Source organism: Camelus dromedarius, chromosome X (genome assembly GCF_036321535.1).
Source record: "Camelus dromedarius isolate mCamDro1 chromosome X, mCamDro1.pat, whole genome shotgun sequence".
Classification (NCBI taxonomy): domain Eukaryota; kingdom Metazoa; phylum Chordata; class Mammalia; order Artiodactyla; family Camelidae; genus Camelus; species Camelus dromedarius.
Window position 1 is genome coordinate 62655482 of NC_087472.1, and position 19154 is coordinate 62674635.

The 19154-nt window shown below is 37.4% G+C and overlaps 1 protein-coding gene across 2 annotated transcripts in view; it reads left to right on the top strand.

The window, feature by feature from the left end:
- OPHN1 (oligophrenin 1) overlaps positions 1-19154 on the top strand; it is a 583720-nt gene that overhangs the window by 295659 nt on the left and 268907 nt on the right. For both annotated transcript variants that reach the window (XM_031446485.2, XM_064483080.1), the window contains exon 6: positions 16707-16808. In XM_031446485.2, the coding sequence (XP_031302345.1) occupies positions 16707-16808 (102 nt within the window). The remainder of the gene's footprint in view (positions 1-16706; positions 16809-19154) is intronic.

The window sequence follows — 19154 nt, forward strand, 5'->3', positions numbered from 1 at the left end:
TTAACCCCTAGCAGATATATCACTTGCAAATACCTTCTCCTATTCAGTTGGTTGCACTTTCATTTTGTTTCCTTATTTAAAATTTTTCAACCTAGGGGGAAAATACTTTCTCATTGGAGAAAAGAGTGTTGAGTATATGTTATAACTGTGTGTCCCTGAATTTGTGCTCTCTCCTTTTTCTTCTTTGTGAGTTTGGCCAGAGGTTTGTCGATTTTATTTACTTTTTCAAAAAACCAGCTTTTGGTTTGGTTGATTTTTTCTATGGTCTTGTTAATCTCTATTGTATTTAATTCCTCTCTGATCTTTATTATTTCCTTCCTTCTGCTGCTTTTTTGTACTTTTTGTTCTTCTTTTTCTAATTCATTCAGGTGGTGGGTTAAATTTTTTATTTGAGATTTTTATTCTTTTTTGAGGAAGGCCTGTATTGCTATAAACTTCCCTCTTAGCACTGCCTTTGCTGTGTCCCATAGGTTTTGAGTGGTTGTGCTTTCATTATCATTTGTCTCAAGGTATTTTTTAATTTCAGCTTTGATTTCCTCATTGACCCATTGTTTTTTCAGTAACATATTGTTTAATCTCCATGCCTTCTTTTTTTTCTCCTTTTTTTCTCTGTTGTTGATTTCCTGTTTCATGACATTGTGGTCAGTAAAGATGCTTGAGATAATTTCTATCTTCTTAAAATTGTTGAGGTTTCTTTTGTGCCCAAGTACATGATCCTGGAAAATGTTCCATGTGCACTTGAAAGGAATGTATATCCTATTTTTGGGGGGTGTAATGCTCTGAAAATATCTACCAAATCTAGTTTTTCTATTGTATTATTTAATTTCTCTGTTGTCTTATTTATTTTCTGTCTGGAAGATCTGTCTAGTGATGTTAATGCAGTGTTAAAATCTCCAACTATGATTGTATTCCCATCAATATCCCCCTTTATCTCTGTTAGTAATTCTTGTATGTACTTAGGTGCTCCTATATTGGGTGCATATATATTAATGAGTGTAATATCCTCATCTTGTATCACTCCTTTAATCATTATAAAATGTCCTACTTTATCTTTCTTTATGGCCTTTGTTTTAAAGTCTGTTTTCTCTGAAATCACTACTGCAACACCTGCTTTTTTGGCTTTTCCATTTGCATGGAATATCCTTTTTCATCCTTTCACTCTCAATCTATATGTGTCCTTCTCCCTAAAGTGGGTCTCTTGTATGCAGCATATTGAAGGTTCTTGCTTTCTTATCCAGTCTGCCACTCTATATCTTTTGACTGGAGCATTTAGTCCATTAACATTTACAGTAATCAATGATAGATATGTGTTTACTGCCATTTTGAACTTATTTTTACAGTTGAATTGGTATATCTTCTTTGTTCCTTTCTTTTTCCTTTTGTGGTTTGGTAATTTTCCTTTGTATTATCATGGATTTTATTTAATTTTTGTGAGTCCCTTGTAAGTTTTTGGCTTGTGTTTACCCTTTTTTGTAAATCTATTAACCCATTAGTATAACTGTTTTTATTAAACTGATAGTAACATGATCTCAAACCCATCCTACTGTTAAAAAAATTTTAAAAAGAAAGAAAAAAATATTCTATATTTCCCTGCCTCCCTCTCACACTCTCAGTGATTTATATGTCTTCCTTTATAATTTCGTGTTTACCTTATTTGTAATTCATGAGTTATCACCTTTCCAGTTGTGAGTTTCTCATTTCTGTAGCATCCTTCTGCTTTTCTATTTAGAATAGACCTTTCAATATTTCTTTTAGCATGGGTTTAGTGTTGCTAAACTCCTGCAGCTTTTTTTTTTGTCTGTGAAACTCTTTATTTCTCCTTCTATCCTCAAGGATAGCCTTGATGGATAAAGTATCCTAGGCTGCATCTTTTTTTCATTCAGGGCTTTGAATATATCTTGCCACTCCCTTCTGTCCTGTAGTGTTTGTGTCGAGAAATCAGCTGAGAGCCTTATGGGGGTTCCCTTGTAACTTAATGTTTGCTTTTCTCTTGCTGCCTTTAGAATCATTTCTTTATCCTTGACTCTGGCCATCTTGATTATGATATGTCTTGGTGTGGGTCTATTTGGGTTCTTCCTGTTTGGGACCCTCTGAGCTTCCTGTACTTGGATATCTGATTCCTTCTTTAAGTTTGGGAAGTTTTCAGTCATGATTTCTTCCAAAACCTTTTCAATCCCCTTTGATCTTTCTTCCCCTTCTGGGACGCCTATTATGCAAAGATTGGGATGCTTTATATTATCCCATAGGTCCCTTATGCTATTTTCATTATTTTTTATTTGCTTATCTTGTAGCTCTTCTGAATGGGTGCTTTCTATTGTCCTGTCTTCTAGATCACTAATTCGTTCCTCTGCATTCTCTAGTCGGCTTTGTACAGCTATTAGATCATTCCTCATCTCTGTCAATGGGTTTACCCATTCTACTTGGCTCTTCTTTATAGCTTCAATTTCATTTTTGACATATTTTATATCTCTAAACACTATCTCTTTTAATTCCTTCAGCACTTTGATCACTCCTTTTTTGAAATCTTGATCTAGTAGGCTATTGATATCTATTTCATTGATGTTTCTTTCAGGGGATTTCTCTTAATCTTTTAATTGGGAAAGGTTTCTCTGCTTCTTCATCTTGCTCTTACCTCTCTGGCACTCTGGTTTATGGAGTATCCGTTGTCTATTTTGGTCCTTAAGTAGTTTATCTATCTAATGCCTATTTAGGAATAGAACTTAGGAAAAAAAGAAAAAAATAAGAGAGAGAGAGAAAGAATTTTAAAAGAAGGGAGAAAGAAGGTTTGAAAGTAGTGTATAATGAATAATAGAAGAGCGAGTTGAAGCAGAGTAATAATCGGATTGAGACGTCCTTTTAAAACCTTTAAAAAAAAGGGGGGGGGAAGATGAATAGATGTATTTGAAACCTGTCTCTAATCAATAACAGGACATCAAAACCCAAGAGGAATAAAATTAATTAAGAAGTAAAAATTAAGAGGGTAATAGAAAATAGAACAAGTAAAAACAGACTTAAAAAAAAAGTGGGGGTTCTCGGTGTTCTCCTGGAGTCTGTGTGCTTTTAATGTGAAGTCTTTCTGTCTTTGTCCTGTTTTGGAAGCTCAGTTTGCTGTTTTCAGAGGCCCTCCATTGGCGCCCTCTTCTGTGCTGCTCTCAGTACCTGTCGGCAAGCAGATCGCACCTCCTCCCAACACTGGGTCAGGTGCAGCTCTCCTCTGCTGTGGGCGGGCGGGTCACTGCCCCTCCCGATGCTGCAGTCAGATGTTGCAGACTGCCAGGTAGGAGGGCGGGTCGTGCCCCCTCCCAGCACCTCGGTCAGGGGCTGTGTTCCTGCCCAAAAGGCAGGGGGCCGCTGTCCCTCTCCCTGCGCTGGTAGCTCCGCTGCTCTGTGCGGCTGCACGCTCCACCCTGGTCGGCGCTCTGTAGGTGGGCTCGGGGATGACCAAGGGATAGCCTTGTCCCTGCTCCGGGCCACAGCTCAGCTCCTTGTTTGTCTTTGTGGAGCAAGTTCTCTGAGGGACCAGGATGGAAGGATCTTATATGCCTTGGGCTGTAGGCAAGTCTTAGTCTGGCCTTTGAGGCTGCCTAGCCCTTTGTTGTGGATGCAGGTTTTGCCCCTGCCCCTGCCTGGATGCTAAGTTCCGGAGGTTATGGCGGCTGTGCCTGAGCCCCGCCTCTGTTCCCCCGAAAACTTTCTGTGGGTTTTCAGAGATGGGGGTATGCACCCTTCCCCCGAGAGCACATCAACCTTGCTGTTTTATGGAGGGTCCAAATTGTTCTGCCCTGTACACCCACAGCCACGTCGCGCAGCTCCTTGTAGTCACCAGGGGCTGCCTCAGTGCAGCCACCCCCATCCTCTTCCCAGCTTGGGCAGCCTGGCCCTGCCCACCGCTGCCGGCCCGTGTATCAGGCTGGGTGTCGGGGGGACCCTCTGTGCCCATTTAACTTAGTTCTGTCATTCAAGGGCTGCTCCGTATAGATCCGAGCCTCGGAGGCTCCCCCTCCATCCCGCTGGCCTCTCAGTTGGAGAGGGGAGACCTAGCGAAGGAGAGCCAGTCCTCCTTTGCTGCTCCCTCCCCGTGGGACCCGTCCCGTTCTGCTTTGCCTTTTGTTCTTTCTTTTCTCCTTTTCTCCTACCAGATTTTTGGCGTCTTTATCTTTTGAAGAGTGTGATGTTCTGTGGGAGTTCTGCAGGTGCTCTGGTTGGCTGAGTGGGTCTGTGTATGTAGGTCTTGGTGCATTTGTGGGAGAGAGTGAGCTGCGAGCGCCCTTCTACTCCGCCATCTTCTCCCTGATCTGTCTTATTTTTAATGACTATTTCTAGGGTATATTTTTGCACTAAATAGTAAATTTTTGGAGACCCCTTTCTGACGCATTTTTGAGGCCAAAGAGATATTTCTATAATATCAGAATTCTCATATTTGTTTGCACCACATAAAATACCTGTTGCCAAGTAGCATAACACTATAGGCCTGTGAGGAACCAGAGTGTTTAATAACATAGAATAGGCTAAGGGTAAGTAACCCAAGTTGGAAACATGAACAGTGCATCCCCTAAATCAGATAAAGCACATTTCATGCTTAGATACATGATATCCATTAATTGTTACCTGTGGAAAAAGAGTTCTGTGAAAAACAAGTTAAATTTTTTAAAGTATAAAGACTCACTTGAGATACTTGTCTATCAAGAATAGTTAAAAATCTGATATTCTAAACTCTGATATTTTTCTCATCATCAGTTTAGAGTTTTGTCTTGGGCCTAGGTTTCTCTTTCTAATCCCTGATTACCTTGGCTCAAACCTTAATCTAAAATCATTTGAATACGCAAGTTCACTTGGTATGCTATTTACAGGAAATGTGTTAACTTACTTGAGACTCAGTTGTCTCATTTACAAAATGAAGACAATAGAAACTTATCTCACATTCAGAAAAGAAGCCCTGCAAAATGTCTAACAATGAGTAACTCAATGCCTTCCAAGGAGGGCAAGACTTTCATTTTTTACACTTTGTTCACTTTTCAGTTGGTTGAATTTTGTTTTCAATTGTAGTACTTTCATGATTTTTAAGATTAAAAAAATAAGGTAAGAAACGATCATAAACAATTTCCCAGTAAAAATTATATATCAAACATGTTGACCAATTTATACTCTATCAGGAAACCTAACTGAAACTATCCTCAGGCATATCTCACAGATCTTGTGGGTTCAGTTCCAAACCACTGCAATAAGTTAAATATCACAATAAAGTCATACAAATTTTTTTAGTTCCCAGTGCATATAAAATTTATACTTACACTAAACTGTAGTCTATTAAGTGTAGAATAGCATTATGTCTAAAGATGATATAAACACCTTAATTAAAATACTTCATTGCTCAAAAATGCTAATCACTATCTGAACCTTTGGGCAACTGTAATGGTAACATCAAAGATCACTGATCACAGATCATCATAACAAATACAAGAATAATTTAAAAGTTTGAAATATTATAAGAATTACCAAAATGTGACACAGAGACATGATGTGAGCAAACAGTGTTGGACAATTTGTGCCTATAGATTTGCTTAACACAAGGTTACCAGAAAACTTCAATTTGTAAAAAATGTAGTATCTGTGAAGTACAATAAAGCAAAGTGCAGTGAAAGAAGATATGCCTCTAGTGGAGAGTCCTTAAGACTCAAGAATTGGCAGCATCAGAAACCTCTGGAAATGGGAGTAGAGGTAGGACTAAGAAAAAATATTTAAATATATGCAAATGTTCCTCAAAAATTAATTGGTGAAATTAAGTCCAGAGTTGACAATCCCCTTTTATGCAATTGAAGCTTTCATTTTGCTTCATAGTTCCCTGATCTTCAATTGTCAAGAGAAGTCCCTTACAGTCAAGCAAACTCCTGAACAACAAAGACTGAAACAGATCAAAGGTCAACAGAAGGAAATAGAGGGAAAGAAATACTTAAAATACATAACTGTACTTAAAATATATAACTTTAAAGTTTAATATTTTAATAATTTCTGATAGATGACTGCATCTTAAGAACTAGATGCCTCTAAAAGACAATGAGTAGGAGCTCTTAGAAATTATATAAAAAAAGAAAAGCTAACAAATATGGAAAACTCAGTAGAAACTTTGGGAGGTAAAGTTAAAAAAATTTTAAAGCAAGTCAAAAAGAGGAAGATATGGAGGATTAGAATGAAAACAGATAAGTAGAAGTTCAGTCTAGGAAGTCAAAATGAAAGGAATTTCATAAAAAATAAAATAGTTGGGAGGAAGGTATGCATGAAATGACTGAAAGGAGTTTTCCAGAACTAAAGGGTCTCAATTTGAAGACTGAAAGGGTCCTTCAAGTACTCACCAAGATGGATGGAGACAGACTTTTACTAGGAGATCAATTGGAAATGTGACATCATCAGAATCTCTGGAACCAAGACATGACCCTGAAAATTTATCAATTTATATCTAGTCAAAATATTAATCAAATAAGGGGATAAATAAATAAATGTTTAGATATGCAAGGTCTCAAAAACTGACATATATACCCCTCTTCAGGAAGCTACAGGTGAATGGTCTTCATCACAAGAGAGCAAAAAAAAAAGAAAACATGAAGTAGTGGGGGAAAGGATAATAATATATTAAACATGTAAACAGAACGCCCTAGGATGAAGATGGAAGGATATCCCACAATGACAATCAGGAACTATGTGTAAATTGCAAAAGTTTCAGGTTTGAGCCACCAGAAGGTTCCAAGTGATGTAAATTCTTCAATAATTGGCTTCAAGAGATGAGAGTGGTTATTTCTGGGAAAGAAGAAATAGGATAAATGGGCCTGGAGATTGCTCCTTGTCTTAAGCTACTACATGGAACTAGATGATTATTTCAATAACAAACACCTTTAATAAATAATCTTAGCCTTGAATGTTTCTTCAGTGGTTATGTGGGCATTGTGAGTGTAGTGATGCAGTTAAGTTCCTCAGCTTGGCTTCCTCTCTTCAGACTGTGATTCTGTATACATTTCAATTCAATGAAAAGTTAATAAATTAATCCTAGTATTCAGAGATGATATGAGTATTTCAGTTGAATAAAATACATTAAAGAGCTTCACGTCCTGTTTGGAAAATGTGTGTTTAAAACATAGTAGTTCTTTCCCTTATCTGTCAGGTCGAAAATTGTCTTAGAGCAGCACTTTGACCTGAGGATAGAAGTTGAATCTTGATTAGAATCTCTGTCACATTTGGGACTTGGAGACACATTGACCCTGAAATGAAAGTTCTTCATTTTTAATTGAATTATAGTTGATGTACAACATTATATAGGTACACAATATAGTGAATCAAAATTTTTAAAAGTTATGCTACATTTATAGTTATAAAATTGGCTATATTCCCAGTGTTGCATAATATATAAATGTAGCTTATTTTATACACAATATTTTGTACATTTTAATTGCCTACCTCTATATTGCCTCTGCCCCTTTCTCTCTTCCCACTGGTAAGCACTAGTTTCTTCTCTATATATGTGAGTCTGTTTCCTTTATTTTTTATTTTATTTTTTTTACCATTTCACATCTAGTTTATTTCTAAAATGAAATGCATTGTCAATGGCAACACAGATTAAATATATCGCTTTTCCATATAATTAACCTTCTTTTCTTTTTCTTAACTTTTTTTATTCAGTTACAGTCAGTTTACAATGTTGTGTCAATGTCCAATGTAGAGCACAATTTTTCAGTTATGCATGATCATACATATATTCATTGTCACTTTCTTTTTTGCTGTGAGTTACCACAAGATCTTGTATATATTTCCCTGTGGTATACAGTATAATATTGTTTATCTATTCTACATATGCCTGTCAGTATCTACAAATTTCAAACTCCCAGTCAGTCCCTTCCCACCCCTTTCCACCTTGGCAACCACAAGTTTGTATTCTGTATCTATAAGTCTGTTTCTCTTTTGTATCTATGCTCTTTCTTTTCTTTTCCTTTTTTTTTTTTAGATTCCATATATGAGCCATCTCATATGGTATTTTTCTTTCTCTTTCTGGCTCACTTCACTTATAATGACATTCTCCAGGGCCAGTCATGTTGCTGCAAATGATGTTATGTTGTCGGGTTTTATGGCTGAATAGTATTCCATTGTATAAATATACAACCACTTCTTTATCCAGTCATCTGTTGATGGACATTTAGGCTGTTTCCATGTCTTGGCTGGCAGGTTAGATTGTTTACTTGAGATTGTTCTTCTTTTTTGAGGAAGGCCTGTATCACTATAAACTTCCCTCTTAGCACTGTGTTTGCTGCATTGCATAAATTTTGTGTGGTTGTGTTTTCATTTTCATTTGTCTTGAGGTATTTTTTCATTTCAACTTTGATTTCATCATTGGAGCATTGGGTTTTTAGTAGCATGTTGTTTAATCTCCATACTTTCCTTTTTTTCTCCTTTGTTTCTCTGTTGTTGATTTCTAGTTTCATGGCATTGTGGTCAGTGAAGATGCTTGAGATAATTTCTATCTTCTTAAAATTGTTGAGACTTCTTTTGTGCCCAAGTAAATGATCAATCCTAGGAAATGCTCCACGTGCACTTGAAAAGAATGTATATCCTATCTTTGGGGGGTGTAATGCTCAGAAAATATCCACCAAATCTAATTTTTTTATTGTATTATTTAATTTCTCTGTTGTCTTATTTATTTTCTGTCTGGAAGATCTGTCTAGTGATGTTAATGCAGTGTTAAAATCTCCAAGTATGATTGTATTCCCATCAATATCCCCCTTTATCTCTGTTAGCAATTGTTTTATTGTATTTAGATGCTCCTATATTGGGCATGCATATTTTAATGTGTGTAATATCCTCATCTTGTATTACTCCTTTAATCATTATAAAATGTCCTTTATCTTTCTTTATGGCCTTTGTTTTAAAGTCGATTTTGTCTGACATCAGTATTGCTACAACTGCTTTTTTGGCTTTTCTATTTGCATGGAATATCCTTTTCCATTCTTTCACTCTCAGTCTATGTGTGTCCTTCTCGCAAAAGTGGGTCTCTTGTATGCAGCATATTGAAGGTTCTTGCTTTATTATCCAGTCTGCCACTCTATGTCTTTTATTTGGAGCATTTAGTCCACTAACATTTACTGTATTAATGATAGATGTGTCTATTGCCATTTTGATCTTATTTTTCAGTTGATTTGATATTTCCTCTTTGTTCCTTTCTTTGCCCTTTTGTGGTTTGATGATTTTCCTTTGTATCATCTTGGATTTTATTTAGTTTTTGTGACTCATAAGTTTCTGTCTTGTGGTTACCCTGTTTTGTAAGTCTATTAGCCCATTACTATAGCTGTTTGTAGTAAACAGATAGTAATATAAGCTCAAATGCATCCTACCAAGAACAAAAAATTTTAAAAAGAAAGAAAAAAATGCTCTATATTTTCTTGCTTCCCTCTCCAACTCTTAATGATTTAGATGTCTTTTTTACAATTTTGTGTTTATTTTACTTGTGATTCATGAGTTATCACCTTTCCAGTTGTGAGTTTCTCATTTCTGTAGCATCCTGGTTCTTTTCTATTTAGCGTGGACCTTTCAATATTTGTTTTAGCATGGGATTAGTGTTGCTAAACTCTTCTACTTTTTGCTTATCTGTGAAGTTCTTTATCTCTCCTTCTATTTTAAAGGATAGCTTTGCTGGATAAAGTATCCTAGGCTGCATCATTTTTTCATACAGGACTTTGAATATATCTTGCCACTCCTTTCTGGCCTGTAAAGTTTATGTAGAGAAATCAGCTGAAATCCTTATGGGTGTCCCCTTGTAACTCACTCTTTGTTTTTCTCTTGCTGCCTTTAAGATCATTACTTTATTCTGATCCTGGCCATCCATCTTGATTAAAATAGGTCTTGGTGTGGGTCTGTTTGGGTTCTTCCTGTTTGAGACCCTCTGAGCTTCCTGTACTTGGATATCTGATTCCTTCTTTAGGTTTGGGAAGTTTTCAGTCATGATTTCTTCAAATAACTTTTCAATCCCCTTTGTTCTTTCTTCCCCTTCTGGGACCCCTGTCATGCATAGATTGGCATGCTTTATATTATCCCATAAGTCCCTTATATTGTTTTCATTGGCTTTTATTTGTTTTTCTCCCAGCTGTTCTGATCGAGTCCTTTCTATTGTCCTGTCTTCTAGGTCACTTATTCATTCCTCTGCATTATCTAGCCTGCTGTCTGCAGACTTAGATCAGCTCTCATCTCAGCAAATGAGTTTACTGATGTTTCTTGGCTCTTCTTTATAGCTTCAGTTTCATTTTTGACATATTTTATATCTCTAAATACTATCTCTTTTAGTTCCTTCAGTACTTTGATCACTCCTTTTTTGAAATCTTGATCTAGTAGGCCATCAATGTTTATTTCATTGATCATTCTTTCAGGGACTCTCTCTTTTTCTTTCAGTTGGGAGTGGTTCCTCTGCTTCTTCCTCTTGCTCATCTCTCTGGCACCGTGGCTTATGGAATATCAGTTATCTATTGTGGTCCTTAAGGAGTTTATTTATTTATCTATCTACGGCATATGCAGGAATAAACTTAAAAAAGAGAGAATTTTAAAAGAAGGGAGAGAAAGAAAGTTTTGAAAACAGTGTATAATCAGTAACAGAAGAAGAAGTTGTAGCAAAATAGCAATCGAGTTGAGACATATTTTAAAAACCTTTAAAAAAGGAAGAAATAACAAAAAAAATTTGAAGCTTGAGTGTAATCAATAACAGGAGATCAAAACCAAGAGAAATAAAAATGAAATGAGGTGGATTTAAAAAATAGTAATAAAATATTTAAAACAAATTTTAAAGGGATTATAACTGGAGACATATTCATTGTTTAAATATAAAAATTAAAAAGGTAATAGAAAATATAACACATAAAAAAAGAAAAACAAAGAAAAAAAGGAGGATGTGTTCTTGTGGAGACTGTGTCTTTCTACTGATTTTACTGAAAGGTCTTTCTGTCATTGCCCTGCTACATGAACTCTGCTTGCTTCTTCCAGAGGCCCTCCATTGGCTTCTTTGGTCTGTGCTCCTCCCAGTGCAGTTCAGCAAGCAGATCACGCCCCCTCCCAACATTGTGGTCAGGTGCTGTGCTCTTACGCGTTGGGCAGACGGGTTACACCCCCTCCTGATGCCGTTGTTGTGCACTGTAGGTGGGCATTTCATGACCCCTCCCAACAGCATGATATGTGGTGTGTCACTCCCCCTTCTGTTGCTGTGGTCAGATGTTGCACTCACACAAGGTAGGTGGACCGGTTGCCTGCACTCCCAACACTGCAGTCAGTTGCTGTGCTCTTACAGGGTTGGCAGGCAGGTCATTCCCCCTCCTGATGCCACGGTCAGATGCTGTGCTCAGGTAAGGTAGGCGAGTGGTCGCTTCTCCTTCCAGCACCACAGTCAGGTTCTGTGGTCCTGCCAGGAAGTCAGGTGGCCACCTGCCCTCTTCTGTGCAGTTCACTCCCCTGCTCTGTGCAGCTGCCTGCTCCGCCTCAGGTCAGCACTATGTAGGCGGGCTTGGGGAAATTGGCAGAACAGCCCCACCCCTGATCCGTGCCAGAACTCAGCTCCTTGTTTGTCTTGGAGGCGTGAGTTCTCAGAGGTACCAGGGTAGAAGATCCTTTCTGCCTCCAGCTGTAAACAAGTCTCCATCTCACCTTTGTGGCTGCTAAGCCCTTAGTTACGGATTCAGGTTTCGACCCCACCCCTACCTGGGTGCTAAGCACCAGAGGATATGGAGGCTGTGGCTGAGCCCCACTTCTCTTCTCCTGAAAACCTTTGGCTGGTTTTCAGAGATAGGAAGTATGGCGCTCTTCCATTTAGGGCACATCAGCCATATTGTTTTACGGAGGGCCTAGGTTGTTTTGCCCTGTGTACCCTCTCATCCATGGCACACAGTACCCTGCAGTCCCCTGAGGTTGCCTCTGTGCAGCTGCCCCAGTCCTCTGCCCAGCTTGGGCAGTCTGTCCTGTCCACCACCTGCTGCTTTGCCTCTAGGGCTGGGGGCTGTGGAGACCCTCTATGCCCATTTAATTCTGTTGGTCAAGGGCTGCTCCATATAGATCCGAGCCTCAGAGATTCCCCCTCCATCCTGCTAACCTCTCCGTTGGAGAGGCATAGACCCAGGGAAAGTGTGCTATTCCTCCTTTGCTGCTCCCTCCCTGTGGGACCACTCCCACACTGTTTTTCTTTTTTTCTTTTTTTTTTTTTTCCTTTTCGCCTATAAGATTCGTGGCGTCTTTGTCTTTTGAAGAGGGTGATGTTCTGTCGGAGTTCAGCAGGTACTCTGGTTGGCTGGGTGGGTCCATGGATGTGAGATTTGGTGTATTTGTGGGAGAGGGTGAGCTATGAGGGTCTTTCTACTCTGCCATCTTGGCTGATCTCTCTCCTTTTTGTTATAGTCAGTAGTTTGTTTTAGTTTTTACATTCCACATATATGTGTTATTATACAATTTTTGTCATTCTCTGTCTGAAGAAGTAATACTATCTCTATTCGTAGATGACTTTATCTTGTATCTAGAAAATCCCAGGGAATACACCCCCACACACAATTAGAACTAGTAAAGGAGTTCAACAAGGTTGCAGAAAGATCAATATACAAAAATACATTATGTTTCTATACACTATTAATGAACAACCTGAAAATTAAATTAAGAAAGCAATCCCATTTACAATAGTATAAAAAAATTAAAGTACCAAGGCATAAATTTATCAAATTAAGTACAAGACTTGTACAGTAAATAGTACAAGACATCATTGTAAGGAAGGAAGTAGGACCTAAATAAATAGAAAGAGATTCCACATTTATGAAGTTGAAGACTTAATACTGTTAAGATGGTAACATAAAATAGATCTATAGATTCAGTACAAATCTCTAGCAAAATATCTGCTGGCCATTTTACACAAATTGTTACAGTGACCCTAAAATCTACATAGAAAGAAATGTGAAAATAAATCTTGAAAAAGATTCATAATTTTTAATTTCAACACTTACCATAAACCTATAGTAATCAACACTGTGGTGCTGACATAAAGATAGACTTATAGATAAGTAGAATAGAACTGAGAGCCTGGAAATAAGCTTATACATATATGGCTAATTGACAATTTATGAAAATGCTGAAACAATTCAGTGGGAAAGATTGGTCTTTTAAACAGATGATGCTAGGACTACTGGATCCCCATGGAAAACAATGAAGTTGGAACCCTACATCACACCATGTTAAAAAGATTAAAACTGAAAATTATAAAACTCTTAGAAGAACATGTAGATGTAGATCTTCATGACCTTGGATCAGGCAACACTTTCTAAGATATGACACCAAAAACAAGAAACCAAAGGAAAAATTAGGCCAGTTAGACTTCACATAATTAAAATTGTTTATGCTTCAAAGGACACTACCAAGAAAGTGCCAGGACAGCACAAAGAATGGTATAACTTACTTGCACATCTGGTATTCAGAGTATGTAATGAATTCTTGTAACTCAGAAATACAGAAATAAAATCCAATTTAAAAATTTGCAAAAGAGTTTAATAAACATTTCTCCAAAACATAGACAGTTGACCCCTGAACACCATTGGTTTGAACTGCAAGGGGCCACTTACATGTGGATATTTTTTTCAATAGTTAACATTATAGTACTACACAATTAATGATAGGTTGAATCTGCAGATGTAGAACCATGGATGTGGAGGACCTGTGTATACGGAAGGTGGAATATAAGTTATATGTAGATTTTTGACTACACAGAGGTTCAGTGTCTTTAACCCCCATGTTGTTCAAGGGTCAACTGTATATACAAAGCATCAATAAACATAGGAATCGTCATTAGTCATTAAGCAAATATACATCAAACCACAGTAAATGCAACTTCACACCCATTGGGTTGACTGTTGTCCAAAAATGAAATGTTGGTGAGTATGTGGAGAAATTGGAACTCTCATTCATTGCTGTAGGGAATGTAAAGTGATACACCCATTTTGGAAAACAATTTGGTGATTCCTCAAAAAGTTAAATTCAGAATTGCCTATATGACCCAATAATTCCAGTCCTATATATATGCTCAAAATAATTGAAAACACAACCATATAAAGTCTTGTACATGAATATTCATAGCAATATTATATACGACAGTCCCTAAATGGAAATAATCCACATGCCTATCACTTGATGAATTCATAAAGAAAATGTGATGTATTCATACCACCAAATATTATCTGGCCATTAAAAGGAATGAAGTACTGATACATGTTACAACATGGATGAACCTTAAAAACATTATTCCAAGTATAAGAAGATAGTCACTAAAGGCCATATTATGTGATTCCAGTTTTAAGAAATGTCTAGAATAGACAAAGTCATAGAGACAGAAAGTAACTTGTGGTTATTGAGGGGATGGTGGGGAATGAGGAATGACTGTTAATAGATATGGGGTTTCTTTTTAAATTAAAAAAAATTTAAAAAATTTTGATTTTTGTTTTGAGGTGATGGAAATATTCTGGAATTAGATACCAGTCCTGGGTTCACTACTTCATGAATATACTAAAAATCACTGAATTTTCCACTTTAAAAGGGTGAATTTTAACAATACATGAATTCCCATGGTTTTTACTTTAAAAATGGAAGTGTTGCCGGTGGATGTATCCAATGTTCCAGGTTCTTGTCCCATCCCAGAAAGAATTCAGAGACAAGACGTAGTGGTTAAGGAAGTAAAATGAGAATTTATTAAAGGATGGACAGTACACTCTCAAGGGGAGAGTGTGCAAGCTCATGTGAGCAGCTGCCCAGAGTTTCTTTGGCAAGTTGATTACATAGGGTGTAAAAAAGAATGGGCAGAATATTCATTAGGGAGGGAAGGGTCTGGGGTTGTATTCCCTGATTTTTGTCCTAACTCCACCTTCCCAAAGGGAGGAGTGATTTTTGTACTTATTTAGTCTGGATAGGAAGTGTCATGGTGTCAGTACATGATGGATACTTCTAATTTGCAAAGCCAATTTTATTGTAATGAGGGCATAATTAGCAAAAGGTTACATTAGGACACTGGAAATCCCTGCCTTTTCTCACCTTTTCTATTTTGGTCTCTGGGCCACTTATCACCCCCAAAGGTGTGACCACTTATCAGCCCAAAGATTCCTGCTTTTGTTTCTCTGCCCAGGAACTCCTGGTGTTTACATGATGTATGGTTTCCTGCATTTGGCCTGTGACCCTCCTGTCTGACCAATTTCTGCCATTTGATCTGCATCCCTTTTTCTCTGCTCATATCTAGCTATCTGCCTGCTCTAACAGAAGTAGAGGAGAAAGTAACTGACAGAACATCATGTATTCCTAGAGATGTCACTGACTTCTGACTCCCATGTTTTCTTCAAACCGTTGCTACTTTACATAGATTTAGCACCTGGAGGAACAGTTTTCCCTACCTATCTTTTGTGTAAAAATCTGTCTCCTGTGTTCTGGTATCTGAGTTGGGGCTAAGGCTGTACATAAGAATCTCTGATTATTTATAAGCCTCCTGAGTATAATTCCTTTCATGACCACCTGGGCTCTATTTGACTATGTGGAATAAATCAAACCTTTATTATGTCACCTTGGATAATTTAGTTTACTTTTTTTGAACCTTAATTTCCTTTAAAATATCTACTTCTTAGGATTGTGAAGACTAAATGAGACAGGGATTTTAAGAACCTAGCATGCTGTCCTGGCCTGATGGAGGCCTCAGTTAATGGTAGCTTCCTCTATTACTTATTTCTCTCCTGTAAAAAGTGCATTCATTACAGATTAGAGGTTGCTGAACTCTGTCCTGGCTTCCTACCCAGCAACAGATTGCCTCTAGAAATAAACTATGGGTGATTTGTTTTTAATCTGTGTCCCCTACTGTGCCTCTTCTAATACTTGGCATGCTGTAGGTGCTCAGTGAGTTTGGATTTCCTATGTGACAACACAAGCCTTTTTACCTGGATTCCCCAATATGGTGCTGAGACGATTGCAGAATGTCAGCTTTAGCCAGTGACAAACTAGCTATGTTAAAGGTGATTCTTTGGAGGCTTTGTGATTTCTACTTTTGCTGAGAGGCATAAAGCTTCATCAAATTTCAGACTTGAGGAGAGTAATAGCTGAGTTCTCAATCTCTCATAAAGCTTTTCAACTCTTGATTTTCAGCTAAACCTTCCAGGATTTTTTTCCTCATCTTTAACATCATTTTTTAATATGCAGTACAGAAATTCTTAAACAATATCAAATAACTCATCATTCACAGAGGCAGTCTTAGGTTCCAGTTGCCTTGGAAATGTTTTACTCATTATTAAGCTGTCTAAATGCTTTGTAGATTAACCTTTAAAATGCATAGTACTGTTCACTATTGTGTTCCTTCTTCCTTAAAAAAAAAAAAGTAGTTAATGCTTGTGAAAAAGTAACCAGGATATAGATGCATTGTAAGTGCTATTCTCTGAGCAGCAGCTCCCAGAGCCTTTAGCTGTACCAATAGGAACTGCCCTTTGTGTAGGTGGAATTTTTCGAGTTTATATTTGAGGAAGTCGAATCTGCTGAGACCAATGCAAAAGCAAATTCCCTCTTCCTTTTTTCCCCCTCAGGAACTAGAGCGATTGGCTACATGAAACCTGACACTGTGTGGTTCATTCTCATTTCTGAGCAGACTGAATTAAAACTGTAGACATCTAAAACTGTGCCTTCTCTCCCACATCTAGGAGCGGAAAAAGAAATTTGAAAAAGATGGCGAGAGATTTTATTCCTTGCTGGATCGGCACTTACATCTGTCTTCTAAAAAGAAAGAATCTCAATTGCAAGAGGTATGTTCAGAAAGCCTGTCCCTACCTTCCATTGCAAGTTATGCCTTGGTAACAGTGGCAAATTTCTGTTATAAAGCTTGCCTCCTACCCTGCCTCAGCAGGGAACCATGTATAATAGTAGTGCCTGCAAATAAAACCATGGCCAGGGACTCAGGACCCTTGAGTTCACAAGCCAGGTCCTCCACAAACTCACAGTGTGACTTTGGATATGATATTTCTTGGCCTCAATTTCCTTATCTATTAAAGGAAGAATGATACTTGATAAAAGAAATTTTCACATATTGAGGTATGGAGAAGTCATTCTGGCTTATACATGAGTTAACTTGAGTTTTATGCTAATTAAAATAGCCTGTTTATGGCCTATCAAACATACATTGTAAATCTGCTTTAATTATTAAAGAAGAGGGCACATTGACCAGAAGTAAAGAATGTCCATGTTAAAAATAAAGATTAAATGCCCCTCTTCCTGGAATGCCAGTGCTGGTCCTCCTTTGATGATGACTCCTTCCCAGATGCCAATGCCATATTGTACACGCTATACATGTACATGCCAGTCTGTGCTTTTCTGTTTTTTGTTTTTTGAAACGTTGAAGAAAGGTATCCCTGACTTATTTAACATTCTTTGCTCTGACAAGATATAAAACTCTGATGAAAACCCTGCTTCTCCAGAGCAATTTCTAAGAGTAATCTGGGAAGTAGGCTTCAAGGCTAGTCCTCAGTTTTGCTCACATAAAATTCTTTTCTATTCTTATTATTGATTATTATTTTCATTGACATACTCAAAGATCTCTAGAGTCCCTTTTGAGTCCTAAGTTCCTGATTCCAGATTCCATATGAGATAGAATTAAATCAGTGTTGTATTTGATAGATCAGAGATAGATCTACTTTTTCCCCTGAGGTTTTCCAACATTAGCCTTTATTTATTTATTTATTTATTTATTTATTTATTTATTTATTTATTTATTTATTTATTTTGGTGCTGCACTGGAAGTACAGCTTACATGGCACTTTCAGCAACTTCATTTCAAATAAGCCACTATTCAGTGAGTGCCTACTACATTCCAAGCACTATGCTGCATGCAACAGGACTATAAAGACAGTAAGACATGATTCCTGCTCTTCTGCAGCTTATAGTTGGGATACTAAAACAAGAATACACATGACTCTTATACAAGTAGAATTTTTTGCATGATGTAATGTGTATGTGGTGTCCTTGTAGGGATAAGAAAGTATTTGAAGAATAAAAAACTTACATCTACATCTGGAGAATTGCCTTTGTGGAAGAATATTGCCCTTCCAAAGTTGAGATGGCCATACAATAATAAGTAAAATATTTGACTGATAGAAATGGAGAAATGGAACTTCCAAGTGGAAGGCAGTATCCCCAAGGATGGAAAACAATGTTTGGCAAGTGGTTTGAATAAAATTTGCATTACTATTGGAGAATAGTGAAAGACAAGAAAGGATCAGGGAAGTTGTGGCTATATTGTGGAGTAATAGACTCGGGAACTGTGTTGAAATCTGTTGACCCTGGAAGTACCATTGAAGGCCTTTTGTTGTGCAAGAAATATGAATAAATTCTATTTTAGGAATCTTAAACTGGCAGAAGTTGTAGGATAAATTAGATCTGTGAGAGACTGGAAGCAGGAAAAACAGTTTGGGAAACTATTGCAATGATCTAAGGGAGAAGCTCTGAGACAGAAAAGTGGCACTGGGAAGGGAAAAAAATAATTAACTGATTAAGATTTTTTAAATGGAAGAATGGATCTATGTGTTGGATAAAATATCTAGTAAAAGACGGAGATATTGAAGATTCAGTTATGAAGAGATGCACAAGTTGAATAAAGTCATAGAAACGATCTATAAGGGCTCTTAGAAATCTTATTTTCCAAGATCACAAAGACTGTGGCAAGCTGAAGCTCATCTTCTGACACCTGATATAGTGAGTATCCATCACATAATGTGAAGTACATGAAGGTGATAAGTTAAGTGCCTCAATGGTAGATGGAGTTAGTTTTGAAAAGGTGAAAAACTACGTCTCTTCCACAAACTGGAATGAAGTATTAGTCTGGCGTCTTTTGCCATTTTCCTTTTGCAGAATTTTGCTTTCTTCCTTTTTCTTCTATCCTGTACCAGCAGGCTTCCTATGCAGAAAAGAGTTAACATGGACCCAAGACTCTTATGCTTAGAAAAGTCAGCTTACAAGATTAGCTCTTGGCTGGTATCTTGGAATTTTGCTTGTAAACAAGTCCCTACACTAATATATAAGTTTCCCTAGAGGAGGCCAAGATGGTGGAGTAGAAGGATGCTTGTAGTTCATCCTTTCCCACAAATACACCAAGACTC